Source organism: Suillus plorans, assembly GCF_016647745.1.
Source record: "Suillus plorans strain S12 chromosome Unknown HD556scaffold_26, whole genome shotgun sequence".
NCBI lineage: Eukaryota > Fungi > Basidiomycota > Agaricomycetes > Boletales > Suillaceae > Suillus > Suillus plorans.
This window is the reverse complement of record NW_024537410.1, coordinates 271,825-295,877: the sequence shown is the minus strand read 5'-3', so window position 1 is coordinate 295,877 and position 24,053 is coordinate 271,825. Positions and strand designations below refer to the sequence as shown.

At 48.9% G+C, this 24,053-nt stretch overlaps 8 protein-coding genes across 8 annotated transcripts; 3 read left to right on the top strand and 5 right to left on the bottom strand.

The window, feature by feature from the left end:
- Nucleotides 1-539: 539 nt before the first annotated feature.
- On the bottom strand, nucleotides 540-1,874 carry HD556DRAFT_1236935 (uncharacterized protein; the record flags this gene model as incomplete). The annotated part of the gene is made up of 1 exon (XM_041297861.1): nucleotides 540-1,874. A coding segment is annotated over one exon (1,335 nt), but the record flags the coding sequence as incomplete, so codon positions are not given.
- Nucleotides 1,875-3,244: 1,370 nt separating this feature from the next.
- On the top strand, nucleotides 3,245-5,205 carry HD556DRAFT_431386 (uncharacterized protein). Its single transcript, XM_041310580.1, has 7 exons — nucleotides 3,245-3,341; nucleotides 3,397-3,670; nucleotides 3,723-3,878; nucleotides 3,930-4,646; nucleotides 4,710-4,816; nucleotides 4,971-5,133; nucleotides 5,188-5,205. Exons 2-5 carry the CDS (start codon nucleotides 3,416-3,418, stop codon nucleotides 4,758-4,760), a joined length of 1,179 nt encoding a protein of 392 aa, XP_041160573.1. The 5' UTR covers nucleotides 3,245-3,341; nucleotides 3,397-3,415; the 3' UTR covers nucleotides 4,761-4,816; nucleotides 4,971-5,133; nucleotides 5,188-5,205.
- Nucleotides 5,206-5,760: 555 nt separating this feature from the next.
- Nucleotides 5,761-8,089, bottom strand: HD556DRAFT_1236911 (subtilisin-like protein; the record flags this gene model as incomplete). The annotated part of the gene is made up of 9 exons (XM_041297859.1): nucleotides 5,761-5,925; nucleotides 5,979-6,122; nucleotides 6,172-6,207; nucleotides 6,272-6,531; nucleotides 6,580-6,897; nucleotides 6,945-7,073; nucleotides 7,124-7,231; nucleotides 7,282-7,575; nucleotides 7,627-8,089. The coding sequence occupies 9 exons, from the start codon at nucleotides 8,087-8,089 to the stop codon at nucleotides 5,761-5,763; spliced, it is 1,917 nt and encodes a 638-aa protein (XP_041160572.1).
- Nucleotides 8,090-9,220: 1,131 nt separating this feature from the next.
- HD556DRAFT_1236884 (uncharacterized protein) lies at nucleotides 9,221-11,949 on the bottom strand (the record flags this gene model as incomplete). The annotated part of the gene is made up of 7 exons (XM_041297858.1): nucleotides 9,221-9,598; nucleotides 9,658-10,088; nucleotides 10,137-10,484; nucleotides 10,539-10,847; nucleotides 10,878-11,069; nucleotides 11,093-11,677; nucleotides 11,724-11,949. The coding sequence occupies 7 exons, from the start codon at nucleotides 11,947-11,949 to the stop codon at nucleotides 9,221-9,223; spliced, it is 2,469 nt and encodes an 822-aa protein (XP_041160571.1).
- A 549-nt stretch (nucleotides 11,950-12,498) lies between these two features.
- On the bottom strand, nucleotides 12,499-13,694 carry HD556DRAFT_1442969 (uncharacterized protein; the record flags this gene model as incomplete). Its single annotated transcript, XM_041306535.1, has 5 exons — nucleotides 12,499-13,016; nucleotides 13,095-13,233; nucleotides 13,306-13,403; nucleotides 13,455-13,601; nucleotides 13,664-13,694. 5 exons carry the CDS (start codon nucleotides 13,692-13,694, stop codon nucleotides 12,499-12,501), a joined length of 933 nt encoding a protein of 310 aa, XP_041160570.1.
- Nucleotides 13,695-15,978: 2,284 nt separating this feature from the next.
- On the top strand, nucleotides 15,979-18,581 carry HD556DRAFT_1475360 (carbohydrate esterase family 9 protein; the record flags this gene model as incomplete). The annotated part of the gene is made up of 10 exons (XM_041308522.1): nucleotides 15,979-16,104; nucleotides 16,170-16,234; nucleotides 16,336-16,467; nucleotides 16,532-16,550; nucleotides 16,606-16,955; nucleotides 17,006-17,507; nucleotides 17,560-17,605; nucleotides 17,652-17,769; nucleotides 17,819-17,914; nucleotides 17,967-18,581. The coding sequence occupies 10 exons, from the start codon at nucleotides 15,979-15,981 to the stop codon at nucleotides 18,094-18,096; spliced, it is 1,584 nt and encodes a 527-aa protein (XP_041160569.1). The 3' UTR covers nucleotides 18,097-18,581.
- Nucleotides 18,582-18,983: 402 nt separating this feature from the next.
- HD556DRAFT_1527147 (uncharacterized protein) lies at nucleotides 18,984-20,725 on the top strand (the record flags this gene model as incomplete). The annotated part of the gene is made up of 3 exons (XM_041309334.1): nucleotides 18,984-19,267; nucleotides 19,636-19,876; nucleotides 19,937-20,725. The coding sequence occupies 3 exons, from the start codon at nucleotides 18,984-18,986 to the stop codon at nucleotides 20,303-20,305; spliced, it is 894 nt and encodes a 297-aa protein (XP_041160568.1). The 3' UTR covers nucleotides 20,306-20,725.
- Nucleotide 20,726: 1 nt separating this feature from the next.
- Nucleotides 20,727-23,036, bottom strand: HD556DRAFT_1370106 (uncharacterized protein). Its single transcript, XM_041302913.1, has 3 exons — nucleotides 22,121-23,036; nucleotides 21,773-22,052; nucleotides 20,727-21,720 (listed from the first exon to the last, which is right to left on the bottom strand). Exons 1-3 carry the CDS (start codon nucleotides 22,705-22,707, stop codon nucleotides 20,992-20,994), a joined length of 1,596 nt encoding a protein of 531 aa, XP_041160567.1. The 5' UTR covers nucleotides 22,708-23,036; the 3' UTR covers nucleotides 20,727-20,991.
- Between the last annotated feature and the right edge of the window lie 1,017 nt (nucleotides 23,037-24,053).

The window sequence follows — 24,053 nt, the reverse complement described above, 5'->3', positions numbered from 1 at the left end:
GTCTGGGTCTGCAGCCACTCTCCCCCTTCCTGGGTCTGCAACCATTCTTGTCCAGTCTGGGTCTGCAGCCAGCGTTGCTCGCTGACGGTCTCCAACGAGGCTTTCCCGCGCCACGTTTCCAATGGCATATACTCACCAGAGTCTCCAGCGACATGTCCCCGTCTTTGAGTCCACAGCCACCCTGGCCCACTCTGCAACCACCCTCGCCCTCTTTCTGTCTGCAACCAAGTGCATCCCGCGTGGGTTTGCAACCAATGCCCCCCGGCCCGGGTCTGTAGCCAGTCTTGCCCCTCCTGTGTCTGCAAATAGTCTTCCCCACATTGTGTCTGCAGCCACGCATGTCCGTCCAAAGTCCCTAGCCAGGACCGCAAACCCGACCCGCGAGCTCCCCGAAGCCATAACAGTCCCATGAGAACTTGCAGCGGCTCTGGTGGTTCAACGATGGAGGCTAACGATTGTTGCAAGTTTCGGGGGTCACAGGGTTGCATAGCCTGATTCTGCGACTTCAATTCTAAGAGCGCATCCATGAGAGCAGTGTGTTTTGGCATGTCTCGAACCATCAAACGAAAAGAGGAATCAGCAAGCAGGGAATGTGGTGGGATGGGCTGTAGTCCATGGAGGCTGCAGTTTGAGAAGTCTGAAGCATAGTCTCGAATGGACGAGTGGTAGATATTCACGGGATGGCTGCTGTCAGCGGGGATATCCATGAAAGAACGTAGCTGTTTCAGCGTGGTCTCGACATCGCAGTTTCGACCGGGACCAAGGAGCTTCGAGATCTGTGAGATCAGCAGAGGGTCTGCGAGGGCAGCAACAATGGACAAGTGCTGGTATGCCCGATCGGGGTTCGAACAGGTGGAGAGGATGCGGTTGTATAGCTCGTACACTTCCGTCCCAGGTAGCAGTTCATTGGTCAGCTCGAGCATGAGCTCAAGGCGATCCCGGGGGTCATTGTATCCGTCATCAACGAACTTCATCATTGTAGATGCCACGATGAAACGTCTGCCAGCTCGGTTCGCCAGCCGCGCAAGATTATCTGCAGTGGGCCGAGGGAAATCAGGACGGCGACTTCGCAGCTTCATGAAAGAATGCTGTAAGAGGATATAGATGTCATTGTCAACATCTTCGCCGTCTAATGAAATGGTGCCAGCGACGCCCTCCCCAGAAGTGTTCACCGGTATCTCATACACCAGTGTGCGCATTTCTTCTCTTCGCATGGCTTCACGGATATGCTCCTCCAAGCGACTCGTGAGCAGAATGTGGAACACGGGAAGTTCAGGATCACGAAGAGCTTCCCCGAGGAGGGAGATCAGATCGGCGACGGCATTACGTTCGCATTCATCGAGGGCATCTACAACAAACACCGGGGGCGGACACTTACGCAGACTGGATTTCAGGTGCCAGAGAGGTCGGCGAAATAACGCATTCATCTGTGCGCGAAGAGATTTTCTGGAGTCTAGAACCGCATGATTCTCGCGGATAGCTCTGCTCACGTCGTTCTTGACGTCGGGAAAATTGATCCCAAGCTGGTAAGCAAGGGTCACAAAGAAATGACCAGCTGTGCTGCGCTGCGTGTGTTTGCGCGAGAAAAAGAATGTTCCTGCGAGCCTTGTTTCGATTTTCGTCGTCTCCGTCATCATCAGACCTTTCATCCTCTCAGCCACAGTGAATGCCACGGCAGACTTTCCGACGCCCGCCGTGCCATGCAGCCAAATGATCTGACTCTTCTCTCGCTTGTCCGACAATTCGTAGATGAATTTGAGAAGGTTCACTCGGGTCCTTTCCAAACATTTCGGATGGGGCTGGCGTTCAGGGGAGTCATATTCAGCGCCCAGGACAGCGACCTGGGACAGCTTCTCCCAAGTTCCTTCAGCCATTGCTAGAAGCTCTGTCAGTCGGGTTAGAGAGCGAGAGATCTAGGTGATAAGGGAAGGAGGTATTTACATCGATCTCAGTCGCTTATCGACAGAGGTTGATGTGAGAATGCGACACAAAATGAGAGTTGGAATAGGTCAAGTCGGGGAAGCACTGGTTCAGTTCAACGCTGCAATTAAAAATCACGATGGGGATGGATGTCTCAGAGGGTAATTGAGGAGTCGATGTCTAGGCTGTAACTTCGTTTGAAATCAGAAGGGTTTCAGTGGTGATGGTGAAACGATCGAGCAACAGAGATATCACAGGATGTTTGAGATATAATGGACGATTGATTTCGATTATATATCAGAGCTTGACGGATGGCTCGTGGTTGAACTTTGCGGTTAAGTTGAAAAGATAAACGGGCGCTTGTCTGGCTGCAGGTCCGACCAGCTGGAGGGCACGAGGCTGCACATGTGAAAGTTTACTGTAAGTGGCCTACTGACCAAAATCAAGATGAATGTCAAAGTTGGATTCCAGACCTACACATGGTACGCGTACCGTCAATCATGTGCATGATAGTCGTGTCATAACGTTTTGAACTTTGAACGTTTGAACACCCGCCGGGCCGACCTGACTCGGAGTGAGCTTACCGTTAACGATATCCCGAAGCGTCATCTTGCAACCGGTGTGTTGGTTGAAGGGTTCAAATCATCATCGATGCATAGACTAGATATTCGATTAAGTTAAGAGCAGGCTTTGTCTTTCGCTTTTAGTGGTACCATTCTGATTTAAGTTGTCTCAAGAATCAATGCATACGGGATGATATTGTGTACCAATACTAACAGTACTCCAAGAAACGATGCTGTCATATAAATGGAGGAAACAATCAAACGAAAAAAAATACAAAGGATGGTGTAATATCTACTCATCATCACTTGACTGGCCGCCCGCCCTTGGCGTCAGGCAATCATCATCGCTGATCACTTGTTTGTGACCAGCACTCCGAGCTCAGCCCCGCTGCGGTCGCTCATCCTCGTCCATAGTCACGGGAGTCTTCGTGAGGCGGGGATGATCCTCTGGGTAAAAGCAACGAATTCTGGAAAGTTGTTGAAGCATATAGCATACTGCATGATGTCGATGTCGAAGGCACGACTGTCAACGAGTTCCGAAGAGCCTTTGGAAACTTTACCGACGACAATAACTGTATGCAGCGATCTTCCGCCATCGGTGGCTTGCATGTCCTGTGCACACGTTGAGAGAGATATGTAGATAGAAACGTAGGCATTGTGTAAGGAAATTGGTTTTATATCACGGACTTTGAAAAATACTGGTGGCAATGCGGCACATCGAACCGCTTGCCTCCTGAACGGTTCAACGTTAACGTTCGGTACTCAAGTCTCAGTTTGCACAACCCAGTCTCGGACGTCAGACAAGTGGTAGCCTACGAGTCAACTTTTTATAGTCAGACTTGTACTAATTCCTGACAGGTTTGCGCATCGTTCTCGTCGTCAATTGACAACATCTATAGATTCATAGCGGTAGAACTTTTTGCACTCAGGAAATGGCTCAATTCACGACAAAAACCGTTACTTATCCGCTAGCAAAATATTCGCGGTCATATCCTACGAGCTTATCATCCACTCAGAACCCTGTTTCAGATGCAGAATGGCAACATTTCGTCCACCCCGTTATTAACCTCTACTTGGACGCGAAGACTTCTTCTGCGGGAAAGCTTGTCTCTGTTCGACTTCGAATTATATGGAACTTCGATAGCAGCACTGATAGCACGGAGGTCGATCAAAGAGAGATTACCCTCGTAGGCTCTTACTGACGGATAACGAATCATACTAAAAAGCGCAATCTTCCAGGAGGATCTTGATTTACTCTCCTTTTCGTCGATCTCAAACTCGAGGACGAATTCTGGGCAACCTGACCATGGTCTTCCTCTCAGAGCTGCCTATCGGGATACTATCGTTGGCATTCGGTATTTGCACCCGAGAATAGCAGACTCGACTTGTCAACCAGTACATATGTGCCGTCGCTCCCAAACATCTTACCAAGTTTTGTTTTACTAGGTATATCGACGCTTTCAGATCACATTTACCACTGCAACGAGTGCAGCTCAGTTTATTGATGCTATCCGACCTGTTTGTCCTTGTAGATTGAATCCACAACCGCAGCCTCTGGTCACTCGCGTCCCTCCTGTAGCTACCCCAGGCCTTATTGACGACATTCCCCATCGAGGTACACTCACATCTGTTTCACAAGCTCTTCCATCAATGGGCGGAACTCCATTCAGACTTGCGCCGACTACACTTCTTTCAGAAAATCCATCGTCCGAATCCAATTTACCGGCATTCGCATCATCGACGCCAGTTAGGTTTACTCCTGTGGCTTTGAGCAGCAGTTCTATGAAAACGACATCCGTGGCTGCACCATCTCACGACGGCACCTTCGTTACACCTCCAGAAACACCTCCGATAGCCATCCCAAAGACCAGTCAATGCCAAGCATCGTCTGGTTCCATCCACTCTACCAAAGGTTCTGTACCTGATTCTTCCCAACCATCCTCGTCTACTCTCAGTAGTTCGAACACGATGCCCCCGCCTCCACTTCCCTCGAGCGTCACACGAGCTCTTCAATCGGAAAGTCGACCATCAGAAGTTCGTAATTCAACTCGAGCCCAGCTTGTTGCATCACTGCATGATACTCCGGCCCTTCACAAGTTATCCCATACAGAGCTAGAATCTATCGTAGCACAAGTCATCAGAGAGGAAGGTTTTGCTCAACTGGTAAGCGTTCTCCAAGTCGTCGAATCAAATAAACCATAACCCCAGCTAATTGGATCCCCCCAGCTTGCTTCCTTGGACACCATGTGGAGAGTGAAGGGCTTGTTTGGTCAATAATGCCCGACAGTCTTGAACGCTACCCATTTCTTGTTATCCTTCGAAATGTTGCCTTTGTATGTGTATAAGTCTCTAAGATCACGGTTGTTGTCATCACCTATCTCATATATTGCTTCCATTGATGTACCAACAACTTGCAATTCATGAACGCTTTCCACATCGATTCCTCTAAGTACCGTTCTGTTTTTCTAATGCCTGTCACTTTTCAAGGTACTCAATGGGGCGTGTCGTACGGTCGAAATCACAAGTTTCGAGCTGCTCCGGTGACGTGCCATTCGACAGAGTCGGAAGCCGATTTATACAGTTAGCGTATCGCACGGATGACAACGAAAAGGTTTTATATTACTCAGGGTGAGCTTGGTCCGAATCTCTAGTCAGCAGCATAAGGACCTGGTTTGGGGCTTTGGCTAATCTTTCGAATCGGCAGCCTCAACTACACCTCTATCCTCTCTTCATGGTTGCTCACTTCCGACGGAAAGAAAAACACATCCCCTCAGGAATATTGCGTGGCACTGAAACTGCACATCAATATTTGATCACTGGAGTGTGAGTACAAATCAAGGATCGCCTGGCACATTCAGACTCTACACATCTTATCCCCCACGTTCGCTTCAATCTACGAAAGGGTGGGGAGAAGTGTGGAGTTTGGAACATACTAATACTTACAAACAAATGATGACCATATAGCCTCGCTGCTGTCGCTGGCTTTGCAACAGCCAACAACTTTAGTTCTGTAAATGGGAGTGTTGAAGAGTAATACCGCGTTGCGCGTCTTTGACGAGTTAAAGTAAAGCATGGCAGGGCTGTGGTTGCGTTGGTCGATTTTCAGGCAACTTAGTATTCAGCAGTAATATTTCGCATCCATATTGCAGGCTGAGGCGCTTATGAGAAGCCCAGAATGTCCTTGATAATGATAACGTCTACATGGTATTATCCAGTCTAGCACTGGCTTACAATGTACACCGCGTAGCATTGACTCCCAAAATGTCGAGCTCAAAGCCTACGGAAGGAGTAACCACTTCGCAAGAAGCTTCGGGAAATTGGGGGTCCCCAGTCCAGTAACTGGGTCCCAGCCAGGAACGGCAGTGTATCCAGCAGTGCCACATCCTTGATTTCCGCCCATGGTGATATCATTGAAAACGCCAGCAAAACTAGGCGAGTAGATCTTCATTGCAACAGTTAGTAAAAAGGTAACAGTGATTCGAGGCAGACACTCACAGTTGGGTTAATGAATCCTATTGGGCTCTTTCCGACTGCCAGACGGGCATCATTAACCATCGTCAAGATGGCACCACTAACTGGGGAAGAGCAGGACGTTCCATAAACCAACTCAAATGTACCATCAATAGCAACAACGTAATTCTGCCTACTGTTAGCATCAGCTGGTAGATCTTCAACGACGAGAACTTACGGCTCCATTGGCAGCAATGTCAGGGAAGCCACGGGACTGTAACAGGAGATCGAGATTAGATGCTGTCATTTACACACTATACTACTTGAGTAGCACGCACCGTTCCTGAGGCATTCCAGATATCGGGAGGATACTGAGGGTAATAATTTGTCAGGTAGTAATCGACCGCTGTCTTCTGGTAATCAGGCATCGCAAAGTAGTTGCTGAAACCACCTCCAGAATAGATGACTTGTTCACATGCTCCTTCCGGCTCAAGGACCGTGGAATTGGGGTTGACCTGAGTGGCACCAACAGATGTGATGTAGGGGCAAGTTCCTGGGAAACTGGGGTTGAAGATCGTGCCGTTCAGGGAATAAGTTCCTACGAAGAAAATTAATATCTTGCCACAAGCATGCTGAGAAAACTCACCGTTAGATGTCAGACAGTAGCCACCGTTTCCAGCAACTCCATAATCACCAGAGCTATAGAGGACAGTAACACCCATCAAGCCAAGTTTAGCATACTCCGAGCATTGACGGGCAGTATAGAAGGGTGTCAGATCAGCTTCGTTGTACGAATACGATGTCGAGATAACATTAGTAGGCTTTGCAGTGCCGCAATCTTCGGGGCCCTCATAGCCTCCGCCGTATGGGTCAGGATAAATGGCGTCTTGAGTTGGATCGTCTCCACCCTCAAAGGTGCAGTATGTGCCATCGATTGCGTCAAGGAAGTTGTTGAAAGAGGCACCTTTAGACATTTTCAGCGATGTCTCAATGCTACGTGGAAGCACTTACCCTCTACCATATCTCCGGCCTGATATAAGGTGATTGGCTGCGCGGCAGTGACGAGGTTCATCGCGTACTCAAGGTCAAGATCAGATTCACCGTTGTATTCGAAGCCAGTGTATTCGGTTTGTGCATAGCCTGGTGAAAGGATAACTGTCAGAATTCAAAGAGCTATAATTCTAACGGACCTCCATCTATTGATACCATGTTAGGTGCAACTCCAACAAGGTCTGGGGAGAAAGTGCTTTGAAACATATTCAGGTCAGATTGGAGGTAGGCCTGTGGGGTGTACTCCACTGTTTGCCGAGTCAACTTCGTGTGCCCAATGTCACGCTGTATAACTTACCGATCCCATAGCTATTCTTGTCCGCTGCCAGCGGCTCGTAAACCAATCCATACAGAGCCCTCAAACAAATTGGAGTGATTTGTTGATCACAATCTTCTAGTTGTGTCAAGAGACTCTGAACTTCTCCGGTAGTCTTTGGGTAAGTGCCCTGTCCTGGCTGTCCAACAGAGCGCGCGATCCCTTCGGGGGAATCGGAGGTGGTGCGCTTCGAGATTTTGGCGTCGAAATGTACAGTAGGTGTCACGAAGTCAACGTGAGACTGGACATGCTCAGGCAAGTGGTATGAATCGCACGCTACATAACTGGTAAAGTTCACGAAATAAGAAGATTGAAAATACTACTCACCAACATGCTCATGACCGGTTTCGTGACTGTACACATGGTACTCAGTCTGCAGGAGATGCTCAGCCTCCTCTACAGTGGCTTGTACTTCGATCCAACCTCTGTTACGAGTAAGCTTGGCACGGGAGGAGTCAAAACCGTTCTCTTCAAGCCAGGTGAGGACAGCTCCAATACTTTCAGCGCTGGGCGAAAACTTTCTGAAAACTTCTCCGGCAGTCCAATGTTTGCCATATGTCGCAGACTCTGGGTGAGAGATTTCCATTAAGTAGTCACCGATCGCGTCAATGTTACTCTGCTTCAGAGCAAACCGCAGAGGGATGACAGCTTCATTGTCGTGCTTCCGGTCGTATGACCATCCAGCGGGGATGTGCCCACGTCTCTCATGAACACGGTAAGGCGACAGGAATGAGTCGGCAGAGGCCAACAGTGCGAGAGCAAGAGCTACAAAGGATGGGAGTAGGCGCATGCTGATGATTCCGAGCGCACCAACCGAGAAACCCTGTCTCAATTTATAGCACCAGTCGGGGCAAAACGGCACTCGAAATCCACAGAATCCCAGACAGAGATAACAAGACAACCATGCGGGCAGTCGCTACTCGACGAAGGACCCATATGTGTCGTGATGCCTAAGAATATCGATCAACCACGCTTTTACCGATGGGTTGATTGAGATTGACCATGATATTCCCGACAAAATGCTGTACTCGGCTCCAAGTGGGTCATTTTTCAGACTTGGCTGTGAAAGTGAGGTTGGCGGGCGCTTCCACATGATGAAGAGGTGAAGCGTGAGATTGCCTATTCTGAATCCCACATGAGTGTACTAAACGCGGGCCCGCGGCCGCCTTGTGGGCTCAGGCAGGCTTGCCATTGACAAAATTTTCCCATTACTGCCGGGTCAGACTCCATGTGAATTGGACTGATTCATGCCTATTCGTGCCCAAGGGCCAGGACAATGATAATGCTGGGCCGTCGGACCATGAGTGTGCAGGGCGGGTCCGAACGAGCCTCTTATCAAAAGCCAAATAAGCATTGGGTAGGCGAAGTAAACCTCAAACTCACATGTTGATGAATTACTGAGTCCCTTTGAGTATTTCGCGGTCTAATTGAATGAGCAAGAATGCTGCACGACTGCTCGTTTCAGGCTGGACAGGGTGCATCATCGCAGTGCTATGACCTACCATCGTGGCAATCCACCGTTGTAGGCTATTGACTGGCAGTCCTGTTTGCTCCAGCCGTCGATAAGCCCTCAGCCCAACACAACGACTTGGCGCTAAAATCATGAATCCATTGCCAACAAGTATGGTAGGACCTGGTGGAAGCTTTCACTTGGGAGGGGGTGCCAGGTTGTGTGCTCATTAATGCATTTCGGATGTGAGTTGAGACGTATTATAGTGCAATTACGAAAGGACGCGGTGAATGCCGCTGTCAAGAATCGAGTCTTTAAGCTTTAGCGCTTCAGCACTTTTTCAATACTTCCAACAAAGTCAACCATGTGGCAACTGTTTGATTAAATATTAAACGATCGCCGCCACCAGAACCCAACATATAGCCCTTCATAAATATTAATATATTCCGCATCAACAAAATTTGAGACCCCTCAAGCATGGTAGAAACGCCCCCTCTGAGACCGAAACGCATTATCAATACTCTCGTACGCCGGGGGCGCCTCGCCCGCCTCACTCTCCATTCCCGACATTAGCCGCTCATACTGCGTGCTCCGGCCCACGAGTGTTTGCACGAGTGTCCCGCTGTGCCCCCCCGGCGAGTAATTCTCTGTAGACGACGACACGGTGGAGTCGATCGATGCTACGCGGTTCAGTGAGATGGGTGTGTGCAGTTCGCTATCGTCCGGACTGCAGTGTGAGCTGCGCGCGGCCCGGAGGTCGCATGGACAGGATACACGTTTGCCGTCAAAGTCGCGTTCTAGCACCTCGTAGTACCTGGGTAGAGATATCCACGCTGGGGTACAGTGACACTGGAAACACGACTTGTTCAAAAAGGTGTGTTGAAATGGAATATATGCAAAGAACTGACGGATAATATGCGCACAGGCATTTGGACGAAGATGTCATATAACTTCGGCTTCTTTGTCTGCGGGTCGGTCGCCTCGTGATCGCCACGCTCGACGCGAATGACAATCTTAAGTGTGTGGTTGATAGTTATGTTGCTCTTCTTGTTCCGATTGGAGAAATGAACGAGGGAGCAGTGTTGAGGAAGCTGCAGTTCCTGGTGGAATGTCCACGGACCTGGACCCATTACAGCCATGGCCATCTCGTTCTCGTCGTCATGATCGTTCAGAAGTCGGTAAAGAGGTGACTTTCGGAATGCCTCCGGGTCGTCAGAGATGAGAGGGAGTAACGGGTGGCTCTCGCCCTCAACCTCGTTTTCGAGCGAAAGCAAAGGTATTCGATGTGCAAGCTGTGAACGCACGAGCCGCCTCGTTTGTGTGTGGTACTCAATTCGTTCTGCACAATTCAGGTTCCATAACAGGCAACCGCAACTGAGCTACTCACCATCGATGTGGACAGATATTCGATGCACCTTGGCTTTCGTGAAAGGAATGATCGTGAGATCGATGGGTATAGTGCCGCCAGTGGGAAATCTGCGTCCTGATACTGCTATCAAATACTGTAGCTGTGACTCCCACTGACGTTCGATGATGGTATTTTCCGAGTCCTCGGTATCGTCTTCAGAAGGTGCTGCAACTACAAGGACTTCGCATTGTGCAGTCAACTTTTGCGTGAACGCGCCGGGTCGGTGCACTTCAGCCTTGAGTCTCCAAATCATAGATCCGTAATCGCATTCGATGGTGGGAGGCGAGTTGTTTGGTATAGTAAATGAGATTGGATAGGTATATGTTCCTTAGAGCAAGAGTAAGCACGCAGCCGCATGAAGTGATGTATATCAAAACCCACCTTTCTTGAATTCCTTCCAACCTTCCCCCACTTCTTTATGTTCTTCATCCAGCCCTAGGAGTTCTCCTACTTTCCCCAAAGCAGAATAATGCTTATGTTTATCACTTTCATGTGAGGGCTGCTCCGGCAACTTCCCCTTTCCCCTGTCCAGCGTCCTCCCTCGTTCGCCATCACGATTGATACTCTTGCTTCTCCTTTGTGATTCAGCACGCGGGGAACGCGACCTCACACGCTCAACCATCGTGTCGATCACATTGGCAACCGTGTGGAACGAAAACCGGGAATATTTTCTCCCACGATCCTCATGTGCTGCTGTGGTATTTGAGGCGACGGTTGAACTCTGCGTTGGATTCTGCGACTCTACAGGAGATGTACGCGTGCGGGAACTGAATCGGGATGACTGTGGAGACAACTGCTGGGTTTCAGAGATGTCTTCAATACTTGGTCGACGAGAGAGGGGAACATCGCGGTGTGAGTATATACTTGACGAAGAAGAACCAGCAGTAGGCCCATGGAATGAACTACGATGACCTAGACACGTAAGGTGTGTAGACATGAGCAATCAAAAGCAGTTGAAAATGACATACTCGGTTGGCCTGCCTCTATATTATTCACGAGCGCTTGTCGAAGGTCTTCAAGCGTCTGTGCCGGACTGTCTTCTGGTTTGGGATGACCAGAAGATTGAGAAATCGAATCCGAGTGGGAGTGCGAGGGAGAGGGACGATGATCTGCAATAAACGAAGGGGAGTTCAGGGGTGGACTATAAGGGGGAGTGGGAGGAAGGTGTGTAATGTCTTGGTGGAGAGGTGTATGAGCGTCATGTTGCAGAATAGTGTTGTCGCTGAAAGAACGCTCGTTTATCGAGGACGGAGGTTGACGCGGGTCCATGCTAGCGCTCCTGGTGTAGAATGTTGGACTTGGAAGGCCATTAGGATGAGGCGGGTGTTGTGGAACGGTACTGTACTCTCCGGGGTGGACTTCATCATGGGCGTGGTCGTGGTCGTAGTCAAAACCTGGAAGACCAGAGCCAACTGAAGCAGTACGTCGGGCAGACGGCGACGATGCCGCTTGGAAGAAGACAGTAGATGCAGAAAACACCTTATACTGCTCTGTCACCTCTATTCGGCGTGCGCCAACTCCTATAAAGGATTGTTTTGGGTTTCTATGGAATCAAGCTAAACGCACCTTCAAACGACGAAGTAGTAGCTTTCCCCTGCAGTTCAATCTCGATACTGGAGATGCGAGTAGGCTTCACGACATTCAGGGTGAGCAATCCGCGAACCATCGCAGGCGCTTCATTGTTCTGGTTGCGGTCCCGGCCAGTCGGATCAGAAACGCGCAGGAAGACGACAGATTCAGTCAACCTGATGCAGAGAGTGTTCTTCTCGTGCTGGATGTAATTCTGAACCATCTTATCGATTGACCATGTACTTCCAGGCTGATGCTACGGTGTCTTGGGATGTCACGATACAGAATTTGGCAAGCTAATGGAGATGCACAAAGCAAAATGCAATCAGTGATTTGCAGGAACTTTGGAGTGAAGACCAACATGTAATAAAGGAGTTGAACAGACGGTCTCCAACCGTCTACCGTTGAGCGCCTACTACGGATCCAGACCTGACTCGAAATTTGACGTCTGTAAAATGTTTCGGAGTTCAAGAGACAGAAATGACATTAATAAACGTGCTCTCAGTTGTCAAGATCCGTCATAATTGCGTTATCGGCCGAGTTGCAGTATATGGCCTCCCAGGTGAACAATAAGCAACATTCTTATTACATCTCCGTGAATTAGTCGCTGAACAATGTTTCTTGAAAAAACCTTCAAGTGCGAGATATTTGAAGCATGTACATGTGCAACTAGACTAAGTATGAGGATTATGGGTATGACAAATGCAGAAGTATAAATTTCTCAGGGAAGCAGAGTTCAAATGAACAGTCATGATGAGCTTGACTCCCGGGCCTAGGGATCAGGTAGCAAAAGCACCCCCATCGCAAGGACAGCGGCCCCGAAGCACACAGTCACAAAAATGCTGACTTCCTTTGATTGCAGCGCCCACGCGTAAGTCAGGATACCCATGATTGCGAGTGCAAACCCAATCCCAGCGAAGAGAATGCACAGGGCGTGCACGCGGCTCAGCAGATGCGATGAAATCGTAAGATTCCAAAAGCCAACCTGCTCCAGATGTGGGTCCCTGGCAAATATAGGAGGTTCCGCAGGTGTTGATCCCATCCGCGGCAGCGCTCGGGGGTCGTATTTGGTGTCTGTGTCCTCTGGCATGCCTTTCTGTGGCGGGTTCTCCGGGTTGAATGTCCGGGTCTGGGCATCTCTCTCGACGTCTTCGACGTGGAATGTACCATTCACTGGAGATGCCGTAATCTGAAATCCCTCGGCTCTGCCTTCTGCGAATAACTCCTCGTTTGAGGCTTCTTTCAGTTTATATCGGATCAAAAGGAAGGCTGCAAGGAATGATAGGACAGCTATGCAATGAACGTGTTGCGCACGTGCCACGAATAAGTCATTCATTATGCCCTGGCGATAAAACCCATGCAACTTACCTGCGTAAACGTGCATGATCAATGCACCCAAAAATCCTGCATTCGCAGTTTTGAGGAGACCTGGGAAGGCGTTGGCTGCATTCGGGTCAGTGTTCACCGGTACTAACATCCCTGCTTCTATGGATGCAAAGAATGTCGTCTGTGCAATGCCCGCGGAATTTGTTCATCAAGTGAATGTCATTCACCAGGTAAGCGATGACCTTACAATTACACTGATGAGCTGCAGTCGCTCCTGCCACGAGTTCACGAGGTTTCTCATGGCCCGCCTACGAGCCTCTTCGTCTTCTTTATCTTGCTCCTTCTGCGTACCTGCACGGAAAGTCAGCATGATCCTTACATTCGAGGCACAATGACTAATACGTTTTCTGGGAGGAAAAATGACATCAAACTCGCGCTCGTCTTCTTCTATGTCTAAGTGTCTGCCAAGCCCCAGTTGCTTGAGCGCACCGGACGTTTCTGTTTGGGAACGAGCTGGCAGTTGAATGCTGCTTGCTCGAACTGCCACTTCTGTTCGTCCATGGAGATATTTTGAGTACCTCGATTCGAGTGAAGGTAATGAAAAACCTCACCTCCGGTGGTATGAATTCGTCGTGCGGTCATTATAGTGCTCAGTGGAGGAGTCGTGACGATACAAATTACGTGGGGTTAGAAATTCGAATAGGCGCAGGAATGACATTTAACCTGGGCCATGCTGCTAAAAACGTCAAAACGCTGAGAGTGACCCTTGAAGAAAGATATACCATGTAGGTCACAATTGATCCGATTCCGAGGATAAACCAACTCGAAAGAGTTGCCAAGCGTTCCTGCTCCACTTTGAGCGGTGTGCATTTATGTAAAGTATGTGAAACGGTTCCGCTAGCGCTGTTCTTGGATCAAGCTAGCCGGGTGATGTAATCGAGAAGATGCTAAGCGTTTTGTTAAGTATCACTGATTGTTTGTCATGTTGCAAAAGTACAGCCAGATCTGAAAGTATGAGACTGCCAGCATTTGTGACTACTAGTATAACGATTGACATTTTGCTCTTGGCACGCAAGGTTAAATACCGGTAATTTTATTGGGGCCCATCAGCGGGGTGTAAAAATGATGCACAGGCCGTGCTTCTTGGAGATGGGCTCTAAAAATGATCCCGAATGCTGTTATCGATTTCTGGGAGATCAAGCTACATATGCGACCGCAGCTACTCAGCGCTCACCGCAAACGGTAACCGGACCCACAACGCATGGGCGAATGCCTACATCAAGCTGGTTCACTGGCCGGGATCCTAGTCACCTATGACTCACCTACTAGTGAGTGTATTGTGCTACGAGTGCTCTATAGTATCAAACAAGCGAAAATTAATACAAGGAGTAACATAAAATGGTCGGCGAGCTCGAGAACATCACCATTGACCTACGACATATTTACCTTGAAGCAAACCCAGGCATCAGATGGCCCCGCTTTCTGAAAGTCTTGAATGCTGACGACTGCGAGATGCTATTGGTCACAAGTCGAACGTGCAAGTCGATAAACGTTGTTGCAGGCTCCGGATCTCGCAGAGGTCGAAACCAAATATTCGATGTACTAAGGCAATTTGAACATTGCACGTGTTTGAATCCTGTGTTGGCTTTCAAGTCAGCACGATTGCAGCACGATTGCTCGAATGTGTGAGTAACAGAAGTAGTACCATTAGAACCTGTGTCAGTCTTTACCTTCCATAATTGGTGGTCTTCGGCGACAAAGGCCACATGAGAGCGTGCAGGCCAAGACGGTCTGATCAAGGTCTGATCATACTTAGGAACGGGAAAGGGGCTGAGTAAGGTGATAGTCAGAAAAGTGTACGCGGAACCATAAATAAGAGAGCTCACTCCAGTCACTGAGGGAGGTTATTCGACGGGGAAAGGAAACCATATACTGATTGAGACAGAGACTTGATCAGAGGTATACCGGTAAACATGTATGAGGCATGTGGAGTGATTGCGCATGTCAAAGAAAAGGATGACTCGAAGTACATACGAGAGTGACAAGAGTGACATGGAAAGTCATATCTTGATAAGACTGATCAAGTCACCGCATCCCGTTTGCCACGGAGAACATTTGCGCTCATCAAGAGAATGGACGAGTTTCATTCTGCCGTTTACTGCAGTAAAACAGAAATGCAATATATATCCGAGGTGAATCGGATACCTATCTCGTCAGTGGTCCTCACTGCAACACACAACTTCACGGCAAATATGACGAGTTTCACTGGCGGATCCAGGGCTTTGACATCCCCTTGTGCTCTCCATTCTCGTGTGGCGCAGAACGCCACCTTCCGGATTTCAGGAGTATGCAGAATCATAAGCAGCATCCAAACTTACACGCTGGTATCAGGTACGAATTGGAACATTCTCTACCCAGGGCACCCTACCGGGCCGTCACCAATCTCAATGTCCCACGAGAGTGATTTCCGAGGAGCCCGGACCGCAAGGAAATCGTGAGTCCTGTGAAGTGTAAAGTCGCAGACAAAAATTATGTGGAGGACTCGAACGTATTCGTTGGTGCGCCGGTATTTCTGTGGGTCACCGACTATAGATTCAACGACAGTCTCGAGGTGGCTGCAACAAGAGGTCATCGAACGTCTAGGGCTGTCAGCTATTCCAAGGTTTCCTTATAGTTGTAAAGATAGTGACCTATCAGAATAATCTCTCGAGGCTGAGGTTGCCACGCTTAGAAACTAATGGAACTCACGAGTTCAAATGTGTTTTGACATGCACGCTACTATCTCCCACATGACATGGTATGGAGTATCGATATGATCCGTCCAGTAGTATGGCTGTCAACCTGAATACCCGGGTACTTCTGCCAAGCACCAGCTATTAGTACTTCGATGCCAGTCCAGCTTCTTGCATAATTACAGTCATCTGCTATGGCAGCGCCAACATCGAATGACCTTATCTGCTTCACAAATTGCTTCCTGCCGCAGGAAGACGGTGGTTTAATTGAAAAGGATTTGTGGATTGATGAGCGGCGTGGTGTCATACTGGACGCGCAGGTAGGTCGCCTTGCCCAAGCTATAGACGTGTATTTGGGTCAGATTCAGCGATTAATCGTGTTCAGCGAACCTTTTTCCTGCGCAAGGAGCGCCCGAATACAATCATTGATCTTGGGGGAAACGTCTTGAGGTGAGTGTCCTGAATTCGCAAGCCCACTGGAACGAGTCTTTAACCAACGTTTCTTGTTACGTATTTTCGATTTCTGTTAACAACTAAATCATTTTGAACAGCCCAGGCTTTATTGACATTCAGATCAATGGAGGCTTTGGTTTCGACTTCTCTGTCTACGAAGGCGACGACCAAACTTATCGAGATGGGTTGAAGTTGGTCGCAGAGAAGATTGTTGAGACGGGTGTGACTGCGTGCGTTGTCAATGCATCTACCACCCACTCCTTCATAGCGCCTTATTTCTCTGTCGATTTTCAGCTTGGTCCCCACAATTATCGTAAGCTTCAGGTCCTTGGGTGTTTCATTCGCATAACATATGCGTAATACAACAGACTCAGGAAACGACTTTGTACCCCAAGCTTCTTGACCTGCTTCGTCCATGGTCACCTCCACACGCAGCACACCTCCTCGGGTGGCATGCCGAGGGGCCGTTCCTACAGATGTCCAAACGAGGTGCCCACTCGCCTGCGTTAATCATTTCTGCCTCAGAAGGCTTTAAGACTTTTGAGTCTATTTACAGTCCAGAGAACCTAGCAGACGCAGAAGACTGGCTCATGTCAGGCGACACCGTCCACAACACTGTGGGAGTACGCATAATAACAGCAGCCCCTGAAGTCGAGGGCGTTATGGAGGCTATTAACGAAGCCAGCAAGCGTGGAATCTGTTTCAACATTGGTCACAGGTATGTTCTTGTTGAAAATGACGATGCTAGGTTACTCCTATACAAGATAGCATGGCTACAACGGATATTGCAACTGCAGCAGTACGGAATGGTGCGAGATGCATCACACATCTCTTCAATGCAATGCCGCAGCTTCACCATCGCGACCCGTCTATCATTGGTTTACTTGGAGCTTCTCCTTATCTATCTCCTTCGTCTTCTTCGACTTTTTTGCCATTCCCTTCCGCTATCATCAGTGCCCTCAATGCCTCGATGCATTCGCTTCCAATCACCAAGGAGCCTTCAATTGATCACATATCGGAAGCACTTGATGAGATTAAGACACCCCCTCAGACACCCATGCTCCTTGCGGAACAAGCTCTCAGGAAATCTCTCCTTCCCACAGGCAAGTCAACGGCGAGCCCGGGCTCTGCCGTTATCACCGCCATTCCCCTGGGGAGTGGGCAGTCAAGCGAAAGCAGGCTCAAGAAGGATTTGACGACTATACCATTCGATCGACCATTCTACGAGATCATCGTGGATGGGATTCATTCTCATCCCAACTCCGTGAGAGTATGTTATTATTGTTGACGTACATCTGGACTGTGTTTGATATCTTAAGTAGCTAGCGTACAGTGCCCATCCAGACGGGTGCATCTTGATTACCGATGGTATGCGACGTTGTGTTACGGAGTTGCTTTACTGAAGTTCTCACAGCCATGAAGATTCTTGACCCGCACCTCAAGGATGGTGTTCACGACTGGCGCGATGGCCGTCGATTTTACAAGGAGGGCGATGCGCTTTACGTGGAAGGCACCACCACCCTTGCCGGAAGGTTTGTTTACACTACATATCTGTTTTGCACACTAATGGCCGAACGTTAGCGTGGTTACCCTCGATAAATGCGTACGGAACTTTGTGCGCTACACGGGCTGCTCCATTGGTCAAGCTATCAAATGTGCAACTTACAATCCTGCAAGGTAAGCAAAGAAAAAATGATCTCACAGACCTTGCCGTAATACAATTTCCCAGGTGCCTTAATATTGAGAACAAGAAGGGTACGCTGCGCGCGGGAGCAGACGCGGACTTGGCGGTTCTTGACCACCAAGGTAATGTACTAAGCACCTGGGTGAAGGGCAAGATGGTGTGGGCGAGGAAGTAGTCTCACCATGTTTCCGAAGGCAGTCTAAGTTCCCTCTACAGCTCCCGTTAACGTTCCACCTTGGGCTTAATGGACGTTCCATGGGTTCATCACTCTAGACAAAGCTTCGAATATTGATGATGCCAATGCCATTGAGCCTCATGCTGTAACTTTTGCCAGATGCCTTGGGGACTGAAGTTACGACCCGGATCAATGAGAAACGGTAATAGACTTGAAAGTTGAATTCGTAACATTGATTCCGAAGGGAAGGTCGGGATGTAAGTTACAATTACCGCGGTCAATATGTAAAAGCCATCACGACTCCCCATGGAAATCATGTTAGCAGATTTGACCAACTAACAAGCTACGCCGAGGAGTAAAAGACAAACATGCTTACTACGGTTCGGCGCTGCCGACTAGTCACCTTGTTCTTGGGTTGTTTTTGATTTCCTGCACCATAGCTTCAAGTGATGCAACTTGAAGATGTAGAAAAAAGTTCGAAAGCTGCGGTCGAACCAGGTCCAGGGTCACGCTTTGATTCGAATTTGTTGGCCCTGTGTTCGCACCAGTGGTTGTTGAAGGTTAGGTGATGGATAAACGGCCGCCGGACCCGGGAGCGATTAGGGTGCAATGCAGTAAGGGCCGCCCAACGGTTTACTGAATCCTCCGAGGTCACCGACGCGTCCCACTGACCACGCGGCATGTCTTCTGAATGTTTGTGAAATGTCTTGCAGTAACACCAATATCACCGAGTTCTCAGAAGTTGCCTGTGATCACCATTAAGGCGGAGATCGTGCCAGTTCATCTTCACTGAGGAGAAAAAGGGGGAACGTGCCTAGGGTACGCAGTAGCAAGCCATCTCGCACCAAAGATGATATCATCATTTCCACACTCCTTCTAGCACCACTATGGCCGCTCAAATATTCGCGCACAAGACGACTGCCTTGACGAATCCTCCAAATTACGCTTTGACCTCTCATCGACTCTGTCGCACTCTACATACCTCCACCAAGCAACCTATCGTCCTGGTGGCATGCGGCTCCTTTAATCCTATCACATATCACCACCTTCGGATGTTTGAGATCGCAAAGGATTTCATTCAGCAGAATACCAATTTTGAAATCCTCGGTGGATATCTCAGTCCAGTCAGTGACGAGTACAAGAAAGCGGGTCTAGTCAGCGCACATCATCGGTAAGTGCATCGCTGTTGTTTCTTCCCATAGTATGTGTCGGGGCACCAGAGTTGTGGTCTATCCTCTTTAGAAGGACTGTGTTTTTCCCTAGAGGGGTGCTCCAGTTCAAGTAGTCGGACCGGTCGCGTTCTCTTTTGTGGACCATAACTGAGTCTCACGAGGTCTCGTGAGGTCCCACAGCCGTGGTGAACCTAAGACCTAAGGAGGCATACTTCTTTAAACAAAGACGCCCTGACACAGATGTATCTGTGTCCGGTATTCCAAGATTTCGGAAAGGTTAAATTTTTATCCCCCAACTTGAAACTTCAAAGTCTTGGATTGTGCAACTATCTATCATTTCAATACTGATGTATTCTGCATGGAACAGGGTTAACATGTGCGCGCTCGCCACAGAGCAGGAGTCGTCGTGGCTAATGGTCGATTCCTGGGAGGCGCTGCAGACTTATCAACGTACAGCTGCTGTGCTTGATCACTTCGATTACGAAATTAACACGGTTCTTGGTGGCGTGTCCACTCGAGATGGTGAACGTGATGTTCAGATCATGCTCCTTGCTGGTTCAGACCTAATTGGCACCATGTCTGAGCCGGGCGTTTGGTCTCATGATGACGTAGGTATCTACTTTGGTCTCAAAAATCACATGTGCTTGCGGACTGATGCAGTGATCTAGCTCGATCATGTACTCGGACACCATGGAACGTTTGTCATTGAGCGCACTGGGGCCGCTCTGGATCAAGTAGTTGACAGCCTGGCGCGTTGGCGGAACAACATCTACCCTATCGCTCAGCAGGTCCAGAACGATGTTTCATCGACGAAGGTACGGCTGTTCTTTCGCAGGGGTCTTTCGGTACAGTATCTCCTCCCAGCGGCTGTCATCGATTACATAGAGCAGAACAATCTATATCCAGACGACGGACCATGCACGGAGAAAGATAGAGGCAAGGAAAGTGAGAGCGGAGAAGTTGACACTACTAGTTCAGAAAGCGGCCGCAATGTCCAGTCAACATTGGGAACGGAGACGACAAGGTTATCAAATTAGACTTGTATAGAGAAACCTTAAACGTGAGTAAAATTACTAGCTAAATGAACTCCGTTGTTGTTGTCAATCAAATGAGTGGACACTGGTTTACGCTAGTCGACACTGCTTGAAGCCAAATCTATGGCTGTTGCGGGTGGATCGGTAATGAAAAAGATTCTCTAGTAAAGAGTAATATGCCAAACTGTTGTGTTAGACTGGTGTGTTGGATCCTGGTGAGGTCGGAATTGTGCGATCACCGGGAAGGCCCGAGGGTGATGGTCAAGAGGAGAAAAGTGCTGCTATCGTTCCCCAGTGGGCTATAAAATTCCCCACAAATATAGTGTCCTCGCTGTAACGTGGTGGCACTGAAGTCTGGACTGTTATTTGACTCGTATGTGTTCATTTCGGTGGTGAGGATGATGATCTGCGCAATGTCTGCAAAAGGAAGGAAACTGAGGCAGGGCTCTGCCACCTTGAGATTCACCTCTATATCTGCTACACCTAAGTAAAAACTATATATCCAGTATGTTTGTGAAAAAATAATGCGAGCAATTGCTTCAAGGCCAGCTCAAGCCAGTAAAGTAGATACTAGTGATATAAATTCCGATGTGGGTTATCCAGGTAACTTCAATCAGAGCAGCTGAATGCAAGTAGATGGGACATGAGTAACGGTTGTCGAGTAACGCGGTTGACCAACTGCGGAAGGATTAACATGCTTGAACCTCCCACTCCCCTTCCATCCCGACAGCTGGCAGGTTTCTCATGGCAACTCGCGAACGGTGTTTGGAGAAGTCGTTGCGAGTGCCATTCAAAAACCCTGGTATGTGTTCAAATGTGGGATCCGATGGATGATGGCTGAACGCCGGTCCACCACTGCCATACGGCATTCCTGAGTCGTGAACTCCACCCAGAAAAGGATCCAAGTCAAAATCGCTAGTCAATGGCACGAAAGAAGATCCCGGTGTCGACGATGCGGTAAATGCCAAGGCACCTGCAAAGTTGTAGTTATTTGGTGCTGACTCGAACCACATAGGCATCGAGGATGGGGGTGGACGTTGGTGATCCCGGTTGATATGGTGTGATTGGGAAGGGTAGATCCGAACCTGAATTTTTCCGTCATTGACTGGACTGGCATCGAAGGAAATTTCGAATCCCCCAAGGGCTCTGATGGCTTCGGAGTGGATTTCGACTTTGCGAGGGGACGAAGATCCAGCGCCTGAAGAAAGCTTTCCGAGATCGCTAAAACCGAGGTTCATCACTGCTCCCCCGTCAGGATGTGGTGTCCATTCGAAATCGTTTGGGATTATGGAGTTGTAGTCGAAGTTGCACGAGGGGTGTAGGACCGAGGGATCCGTCGGGGGAATATAGTATGTCGTGGGAAGTGATCTTGGGGACATGGAAAGAAGGGACGCCGGTAGCGTGCATAGGAGAACCTGCTGTTGGGTCATTGGTCTCATAATTCTGATTTCCAAAGACTAGGTTGCCTACCATCAGGCCGAGACTTGCTCCTGATCTCTGGTGAGAGTGCATTGGCAACGATGCAGATGGCGAGACTGGTGTCAAAGAATGTTCGTAGTTTTCTGTCTTCACGTGGACATCACTGATTGATCTTCGTGAAAGTTCGGCCTTCAACTCGCGCCCCCTTTTTTCAGATCCAGAAAGGCGAGTGCGTAATTGTTCGACTTCTGAGAGCAACTCGTCATAGGCGTGTCCTCTTTTGGCAGCAGTTTGCAGCCGCACATTATCATCCTCTAGCTCCTTGACGCGACTATATCGATGAAGCGAGTATCATTTAGCGTCTTGTGACGTACCCAAGAAATAACTTTAGGAACTTACATCTCCATAGCTTCGAATTCCTCCCGCTTCCGCTGTCGACTGAGGAAAGCAGCGGCGCGGTTCTTGACCAGACGTGCTTCTCGTTTGCTCAACCCCGATACATCAGGTGGCACAAAGTCTTTCGTTGTGATACGCTCTCCGCCAGTTCGTGGTCTCTTCGAAGGGCCTGCGACAGGGAGGGAAGATAGCCCTTCCGCATGCATGTGAGTATCAATGGAAATAGGTGGCTGAGAGGACTTTGATAACGGTGGAGAGATAGATGGTGAAGGTGACGATACATTCGGCACCTCAGGGAAGTCAAACACCTGGTGTGTAGGCAAGCACAATTGTTGTTCCTTGTCTCGTGCAGAGTCAGGAGTTGTATTAGAAGATGCAGGTCCAGGAGAGTCAGTGATATTTGAGCCGACAGAGATAGGTGGGGACGGTGGTAGAGGGTAGTAACTCCACCCAATAGTGCTCATTGCATTTCCAGAGTATGATGGAGGGCACTGGTCCCAAGGTGCATTTGAGGGTGAGATGGGAGTGATCAAAGCTATGTCGCCATCAGTTATTTGAGACATATGCGCAGAAATTGAATGGCGGGGCATGAGATGGGGGCTGGTGAACCAAATAATGTGGTGTTATGTAGGCGACAATGCAACAGAAACTGGGCCAACTTTTTGTATCGTCCGGATTTATATCCCGCTCATAGGTAAGTACGACCGTCAGGACCTTTCAATTACCCGACCAATCAACTCCAATCAAGTACTCATCTGATTTGCAAATGTCGGCTCTCACATGTACTTGGGTTGATGTTCAATTCAGGACATAGATCTAGTAGCTAAGTCCGTTTCCGTACACGCGATTATCGCCGCCGTTCTTTGACCCTTGTATACGGGACATGACAATCCTGAAAGTCGGCAAGTCTCGGTTCGCGGATGAAGACGGGGGGGGGTCATGATCATACATTACTAGGGACCACACTCACATTGCCTCCGTCCGACTATCGGGTCTAAAAAGGTTTCGAGAGAAACGAAAGTTGACAGAAGACTCGTTTCCTCCACGACGCTCCCGATCAAAGGCTTGGGAACTGTCCTTTCATTAAATTACGAGAACCGTCATGGAGATCCCACGTGAGCATAACACGAGCAAAAAGATCTGCTGTCTTTGCAGTGGGCATGCCAGTGCAAGGCGGCAATGTTCGATCTGAATGTCAAAAGAATTTTTATGTATTTTTTTTTGGTATTAAACAGAGACAAACAGGTGGTGACTGGGATAGTTACCGAGATCAGGGCGGTTCCGAGAGTCAAACACTGACCCAGCGCTCTAGTACGTCTAGCGTTCACATAGACGGATGTAGTTGGAGCCACTTGTCCTGCATTCGCCATCAGGTGCCAAGATCCCAAAAGGACGGGAACTTCCTTCAGTCTAACCCCCTCGGAACTCCATTTTCAAACAAGTTACAGGCTGTTACAGTTTGTACAGGTAAGTGGTAAATCATATCGCATCCGCGTCTTCCATGGAAGCGCGTACCTTAGTATTTGATATTTTATCGACTGCAGCCGCTGTTACACAGGAAGTACTGGTAGAACTCTTATCGATGCGCCTCGATGGCTGGTTTGGGAAGTCAAGCCCGCCTCGTCGCCTTATCGATGCGCCTACTCGAAAATAAGGTTAAGCTACAGTCTGTCATACATTCATCACATCATCAGCCCTTTTGACAACAGTACATCTCTTCATTCCCCCCTCCCCAAGGACGTCGTGACCGATCCCCCACATTTTGCTAAAATAGTCTGTGTTCGCATGAAAATCAGGACCTCGTGTTCTGAAAGGGTGATATGGATGCGGAGTGATTAGTTTTCAATAACAAATCAACACATTAGAGTTCCTCATAGTCCAGCAGGCAGTGTAGTGCACTGGACGCAAACCGTTACGTTCTTGGGACGACTCCAAT